The sequence below is a fragment of the Eurypyga helias genome, unplaced genomic scaffold, assembly GCF_000690775.1.
Source record: "Eurypyga helias isolate BGI_N326 unplaced genomic scaffold, ASM69077v1 scaffold15727, whole genome shotgun sequence".
Lineage (NCBI taxonomy): Eukaryota > Metazoa > Chordata > Aves > Eurypygiformes > Eurypygidae > Eurypyga > Eurypyga helias.
This window is the reverse complement of record NW_010261228.1, coordinates 239-7,882: the sequence shown is the minus strand read 5'-3', so window position 1 is coordinate 7,882 and position 7,644 is coordinate 239. Positions and strand designations below refer to the sequence as shown.

Genomic DNA, 7,644 nt, shown 5'->3' with positions numbered 1-7,644 from the left:
GGTTTACTTCTTAAAAAACCCATTTGGAGAGCGTTTTTTATCTCTGCCACATAAACGTCTTTAAAGAACTGAAATGAAATGTTTTGTGCTTAGAGATCTCTGCCCTTCCCCCAAGGCTGCCCTTGAATGCTTACCCTCAGCGTGAAAGTCATCACTCCTGTCTTGTGGAAGCACTATAAAACCTAACACTGGGAAGTATTTGGCAGATATTGCCTTCCAATATCCTGAACTTCAGCCTCTATTCCTCCGGCTTTGTCACAGACGGCACTTGAGTTCCCGGGATCATTCCGTGGCCTTGAGAGACCCTCAACTTTGCCCGGCTGTAAGCTGTCATAAATGCCCTTTTTGGTTTCCAGCAGAAATCCGACCAGCTTTAAGCAGTTCATTGTTCCAATAAGAGCAAAGAAGAAACTGTTTTCCAGCAGCAAAAGGCCAAGCTGCTGCCTTACTGTCCTACCACACGTGTTGCCTTTAGCTGGTGCTGACGGCAGGTACCTCACTCCCGAAACCCGACACACCTAACCGCTGTATCAAACTTTTTGACCTGCAGCTGAAAGAGCAGCTTTGCGAGGCTCCCGGCTGACTATTCCATCACGACAGCCTACTGACCGACACCAGCGAACATTCCCATCCGGACCCCCCGTGTGCACGGAGCGTGGCTCAGGGCAGCCTCGACAGCAGTACCTCCCTTCAGCTCGCAAGGAGAAACGGCCCCGCCACGGTCAGAAGCGGAACGGATTAGCTCACGCAGAAAACTGGCCTGAGGTTCACGCAGAAAACTGGCTCTCTTCTCCTACCTCTGCTACAAGAGCTTCTGGCACGGGGGCAGAAGCAGGCGGCGTTCATCACCACAGCACGACGACCAGCTTGCCAGGACCCCGAGCGCCTCAGCGCCTGCTCTCTGTGCACGCAGACGTGCCCAGTAAAGCTTTCCGGGAAGAGGTACCGGTGGTTCCCTGCTACAGCCCAGTAACACACACTGAAACCACGCTGGCACACTGTCTCTGTGACCCTGGCTCACCTTCCCTGCAGGAAGCCTCGGGAAGCGCTCCGCACTCCCACGCCAACTCCCCGAGGAAGAAGCGTTAACCCCCACCGCTCACCTGACGCTGTGTTGGTGACGCCGTTCACCGTGCCGTCCACATCCGTCTCCTCCTCGGCGTAGCTCATCATTAAGGCCCGCTGGCGATCCGTCAGCCTCCTGCAGGTCGAAGGCAGAGGTGTTGGTTACAGCTGGCTTTGGGGACACACCTATCCACAGACCTCCTCACCCCCCTCCAGCAGCACGCGCGAGTGGCAGCTACTGGGAGCCCAGGATTAATCCACCCGGCGTACACCGAGAATCCCGACCGCGGCCTTGGAGCTGCAGCACGACACGCGGCCGGTGGGGAGACCTCGGGAAATGAACTCCCCTGCGAGTGCAGAACACACGCTAAACAGTTTCCTTTGCCACAGGGGCAGGCCAAGCAGTCTGAAAAGCAGCTGCCACGGAGCTGGGCTGCTTTACACTGTAGGTGTGAGAGCAGAGACGCGTTCTAAGCCGGAACGCTGAATTTATGCACCCGGGATCCAGGCGGAATCGCAGCTAGCCAGGCAAGCAGGCGGGTGCAGAGCCACTTATGTAGTTCCAGGGTTTAGGATTTTTAGAGCTGGGTTGCCAAATGATATTATTAGTAATTTAGAAAAGAAGTACCTTGCATTAGAAGAAAAAGCAGAGTGAGGAATTCATCATTTTGATAAAGCAGAACGGAAATTTCACAAAATCTTTCTGAAAACATCCAAGATGTCACAGAAACTTGCGTTCACTCTACTCACTGAGGAACTTTTATCTTTATGTGAATGTAGTGGTCTCCATAGCCGTAACTGTTAACCTTGGGAATGCCTTTCCCGCTCATTCGAATCCTCTGGTCTGGCTGAATGCCAGGGGGTATCTGTGAACACGGAGGGGACACGTTTATTACTCCAGTTCAACCACTGACGTAGTTAATTTTCACAGACAGGTAACTGCGACGTCTCCAGCGAGCTTCACAGCCGGACGGGAGAGACCTGGCGCGTCCATGCACCCGGACACGTCCAAAGGTAGGAAAACAACGGAAAAGCTTTCGAAGGAACAAGGGAAGAACCCCACGCAGGCTGCAGACCCTGAAGGGGATCCGTCCCGCAATCCACCCGGCCCCTTTTCCCATCCCTGCGCGGCGACAGGAAGGGAGGTGCGAGCGCGCAGGTCACTAACGACCTGACGCTCAGGTCTAAGCGGTGTGAAACTCAGCACTGGCAGCCTCGCACCATTTCTGCGGCCAAGGAGGAGCCTCTGCCGTCCCACAGCGGTTTACGCCCCGGCTCTTCCACATGGCGGTACTTACTGCGATATTGATTGTCTCGTACAAGCCTTGGCACCTGGCTGTGCCTCCCAGAACAGCCTGTGCTATCGAAACGAGGAGATCCGAGTGGATATCTGCTCCGTTTCTTCTGAACACAGAACTCTTCTGAACCTAAAAGGCAGGCAGTTCCAAAGACACGTGGGCATAACACAAGGCAGCTCTCACCGCCAACGGCTTTGAATGCTCTCAGAAGAAAACACACCAGAATGCTGCAGGGAGACCCTTTACCTTCCACAAACTGCATGGCTAAGCATAAGTTAATGTTCAGTCTTCTAGAAAAACACAGCTCTTGACATAACTGTAACTAGCCAGAAGCTTAGGAGAACCCTAAGAATCCTTATGGGAATCTCCTAGCTCAGCAACTCCCTCCCTGCATCCTGTTGTTAATTTATCGGTGTCAGTATGCTTCTGCCGAGACAGAGGAGATTCTGCCCTGCCCACTACCCTGAACAGGGGAAAGCCGGGAGAGAAGAGGGAAGCAAGCACCTTTGTTGCGGCCTCACAAGCTCGAAGAGCATTAAATCCTCCTGCACCACAACAAAGGCACTGGAAAAACGTTCTCCTTGACAGAGACGCATATGGGAAGATACCAACACAAGGCAGCCCCAGCTACAGACACGAGCTAAGCAGCGCTGGACATGTGTCTGTAGGACACTTGCATTTGGCCAGCCAGACGCCCCCAGGCCCTCCTCAGTGCTCCCACCACACGTCTGCGAGGCACCAAGGGCCTGCGCTGATTCTGATGCGCACTACCACGCAGCCTCGCCCTGGAAGGAGCGGCACAATTCTTCCTGGGCAGACAAGGTTATACCGCTCATTACAATGCGGGTGATCCGCTAGCTCGGAAAGTTCACATGGATCATGTTCCCTCAGCTGTTTCAAAGGATCACTCGCTCTTCCTCCTCCATTCCCCACTCGGTCGGACTCCCCAGGCAGTTGCAACAGGAACAAGCAGCCAACAACAGGACAATACATACCCTGAACGTAATGAAAATTTCTTTCTTCCCCACTGCCATCCGAACTGTCTGCCCATCCTCAACTCCTGCCATCAGGAAAAAAAGGAGGAAGGTTACCTCGGTCATAACCCATGTTACATAACACCTTCAACTCCTGGATCCCCACAGCAGCACCCGCACGTCCAGGAGCACGGGCACAAGACCTACCCGCGCAGCAGCACTCTCCAGGAGCCCGGGAGCTGTGGCCAAAGGGAGGAGGTGGCACCATTTACCCCTCTGAGGTGACCACTGTGCGCCAAGCAGGCTCTTTACATCAATCCCTACAGAATCCTTTTGGGAAATGCATCAGGCTAAGGAAAAGCCTCCACAAGCTGCAGGAAAATTACAGGCTGCTCATCCAGGGTGGTCTCAAAGCAGCAAGTCTTCAGGCCCACCACTCACTGTGCCCTCCCTGGTGAGGAAGGCCACCAGCACGCTGTTCTGAGCCAAGCTAAGGCTTTTGAGATACCTACCCTCTACCCAGGCTTCATCAGGGACAAATACAAGGCTCAAGGCAACACCACCTTTTGAGTTTCACTCTTTAAAAGCTGCATAGAAGGATCCATGCAAGAAATAAACCCTCCGCAAACGTTTATACCCATGGCCAGAAAGTTCATCTCATTACCAGTCCTCGCAGTTGCCAACTCTCAACCCGCTTTGCCCTTCTAACTTCTCTGCAGCAAAACTTGTTACGTTCTCTCCTACCTGGCAGGGACCAGCCGTGCTTTGGAGGCCAGCGCCCTGCTGTCGGCCAAGAGGAAGCAACTACCTGCGGTTATTTAAGAGAGAGCAAGCACACCACTAACCAGCTGGCACAGGAACCATCACTGTCTTCTTCTGTTTGGTTTGCCCCGTTCCTCGACACGCTACGCACGGCGTTGTTATGATGGAACCGCGGCCGCCGCATCGTCGGCAGGTGGATCGCATTACAAACGGGCCGGTATTTATCGTCTCCTGGCGAAGGAAACACAGATCATACAAACAGTTAGTACTGAGCCCGTGTTTTCAGCTCCACGGAAGGCTGGCAGTGCCTGGCCCCGCACACCCGAGTCCCTCTAACCGCACGTACAACCCGACAGGACAGCGATACCCTTTAGCAAGGGGTGGAGCAAAAAGCTGGCTCAGAAATCCAAGGAGGATGCTGCTCGTGAGAAGGTGGATCAGATTCAAGCGCCGTCGCCTTCTGGTCGCCACTGCAAACCATCGCTACTGTGAGCGACGTCGGGAAACACGATGCTTCACCTCTAGGACCTAACGCGCAAGCAGGACCGAGGCTCCTCGGTGCTCCTTCACGAGGAGCTGCAAACAGCTGCATTCCGGGGAACCCACGGACAATCCACTTGTGTGAATTATTGCCGGCATCCAGAAAAAAGTTAGGGAGGCTAAGCTATGGACTGAACTGTGAAAGCCACCTGCCAGACTGAAGCACACGAGGAAAGAGCGGGAGGAGCTGGCAGTATCCTCTGACCGATTAGGCCTGCTCGGTGCAGAAGGATGTTCTGGTCACAGCCCAATGGCTGGTACGCAGTTTGATGCAGGGAAATTGAAACCCTGAGGCTCAATGATCACTTACTGTAAGTAACAAGCATCACCTTAATTCATGATTACCCTTAGGCAATCATCACCTTCTTCCTCCCTCCACCCCCATTCAAAGTATCCTGCTTAATGCCCCAGCAATTTCAGAAGTGCTACATTACATAAATGCGGTTTGCTGGATGAAGGTTACTGCTTTCAGCTGGGCAGAGCACTGCCAGCTCAAATAAAATACTCCTACTGCTTATTAACATCAAGTCCACGTTAACTCGGCTTCACCCAAGAGAAGGTGATGATCATAGTAGGAATTTTTCACTGTGGAAGGGGCCGACTAGCCCCAAGGAGGAAAAGCACAGCAGAACCTGTGTCCTAAAAAGCACTTACCATGCCGCTGCCACTGCAGTAGTGACAGCGCTGCACTTTGGTACCAGGTTCGTGTCCTTTCCCATCGCATCGCTCACAGGAGTCAGTGATGTTCACCACAATCTCCTTGTTAACACCTTTTGCGGCTTGGGTGAACGTCAGATCCATGATATACTGTGCAGGAAAACACAGACATCATCTACAGCTGACACGCGGTGGGGTATTGAGCAACTGAAATTCTTTTGGGTTTAAAATGCATCCAGGTAACAGAGAGTGGGAAGAAACAGATTCAGAAGGTTTCTGCCTGCCTGGGAGAGGCAATAATCTGTCTCCTATCAATAAAAAATGGGTACAGAAGGACAGCAAACATTACAGGAATGACGAGCACTTGCGTAGCCGAAACAAGATTTAAAAATGTAAAAGTAAGAGGCAAAAATAGAAGTCAAGTGTTTTTCTGTCCTAGGGAAAACTACTTCTAAAGGCTTAGAGTAATGGGAATGCAGCATCAGGTGAGGGAGAAGCCTTTCAATCCCAATGAATCCCAAGCTCTCCCTCAATAAAGCCTCAATCAGCACGGATGACTGCACGGAAGGGGAAATTCTGTTTATAACAGAAAGGCCATTTTCAGTGAAGCCAGAAGTTACTGAATGCCACGCATTTCTGAAGGCAGCACATCAATCAACACTCTCAGGACTTAGGAGAGCACTTAAGGGAACTGAATTGCAAAATTAAGCAAATTAAGCAGGCAAACCTACCGCTGGAAGGCTTGCTTTACAACTGAAAGGTAGTTTGTGGTTTTTAACACTACAGATCAAAGCAGACATACGTAAATCAACGGCAGAAAAGATGCCTCTACAGATGCCTCTACGACTTGGCAGCATGAAAGGTAGTTTGTGGTTTTTAACACTACAGATCAAAGCAGACATACGTAAATCAACGGCAGAAAAGATGCCTCTACGACAGGGAATTGTTTGGCAGCACCAACTGGTGTCAGTAAACACCAGATGAAGTAGCTCAAGTCTGGAAAAAATAATCTTTCTGGAGGCGCAGAGGGTGTATGTACACCAAAACCACGCAACTCCCCCACTCCTACAACGGGACTCGCACGTGCTGACATGCCCAAAACCAAACTCTTGGCCTAAGCTCGCTCCCAGAGCGACCTGTGACAGACCAGTGTCCCTCTCCAGCTTCTGGGCGGTTCATGACTCAGAAAACAAGCGCTCTTCGTACCTCCTGCGGCTGGTCAAAGACATTCTGAAAATCGCCAAAAGAAGATCCCGAAAACTCTCCGAAGATTTTCCTGAAAAGCTCTTCCGGATCAATCGATGGGCCGCTGCTCCAGTACTGCCGCCCGGCGCCAGCACCAGCAGCACCGGGATCAAAGCTGGCCGTGCCATACGTGTCGTATTGTTTCCGCTTGACTTCATCACTTAATACCTTCGAGGCAAACGAACGATGCCGTCAAACCCACGCTCCCCCACCTCCCTGCCATCAGGAGGGCTAACCCCACTCTCAGCAGCGTAGGAATTACCAGAGAGCTCTTTCTTCCCTGGTACCTCTCAGCTTGTCATCAGGAAAATGGCAAGATCTTGCTAAATTATAAGGAGCAGGAATAACTTACGTTGTATAGCCAATCACTAATGTCATGCAAGAGCTGGTGATCAAAACTGGGGTAAATTTGAAAACCCACGAGAGCAAAAACCAGCACGAGAAGGTTTCTGAACAAGCTGGAGAGCGGGAGGAAGCGAAGCTGGGGTGCAGCACAGCAGAAGGCACCTCTGTCTCACACAGCTACTAACTGCTGACAGGCTGGTCGGTTTGTTTAAGGTGACCCGTAACGCCACCGCAGCATCCATGCCAGTCGCTCACCACTAAGGAAGGGCACAAATTCAAACAGCCCAAAAGATACCCAGGTATTTAGGCTAAGTAATTTCCTGGAGACGCTGTTGGGACAGAGGCACTCATGGCTACAGTACAAGGCATAATAGCCCTGGTTTTACAGGAAACACGCACAAAAAATAGCTCCCCCATCTACCTTCCAGTCTTCCCTCCTTTTCCTGGCAATAAAATCCTGCACGTTACCTCATAAGCTTCTGCCAGCTGAGAGAACTTCTCTTTAGCTTTAGGGTCATCCTTATTCGTATCAGGGTGGTATTTCTTTGCCAGCTAAACAAGAAAAATTCAATTATTAGAGACAGACAAAAGTAATTTACTTTAGCGTGACTCAGGTACCAGGAAAAACACATTAGGCAATGCTTGGCACTCACTCCCTCTATGTTAGGGAACTAAAACCCTTCGTTTTCCGTTATCATCCCAATATAAGGGACTACAGAAGCTGCTCCTGAATCTCTCAGCAATCCCAGGACCTTCCG

At 51.4% G+C, this 7,644-nt stretch overlaps 1 protein-coding gene across 1 annotated transcript in view; it reads right to left on the bottom strand.

Annotated features, from left to right (window-relative positions):
* Positions 1–7,438, bottom strand: part of DNAJA3 (DnaJ (Hsp40) homolog, subfamily A, member 3) — a gene marked incomplete at its 5' end in the record, with an annotated part of 9,496 nt that extends 2,058 nt beyond the window's left edge. The window contains 8 exons of the mRNA XM_010155308.1: positions 1,104–1,201; positions 1,816–1,931; positions 2,364–2,492; positions 3,359–3,423; positions 4,183–4,330; positions 5,294–5,446; positions 6,503–6,709; positions 7,355–7,438. Of these exons, the coding sequence (XP_010153610.1) occupies positions 1,104–1,201; positions 1,816–1,931; positions 2,364–2,492; positions 3,359–3,423; positions 4,183–4,330; positions 5,294–5,446; positions 6,503–6,709; positions 7,355–7,438 (1,000 nt within the window). The remainder of the gene's footprint in view (positions 1–1,103; positions 1,202–1,815; positions 1,932–2,363; positions 2,493–3,358; positions 3,424–4,182; positions 4,331–5,293; positions 5,447–6,502; positions 6,710–7,354) is intronic.
* Positions 7,439–7,644: the final 206 nt, after the last annotated feature.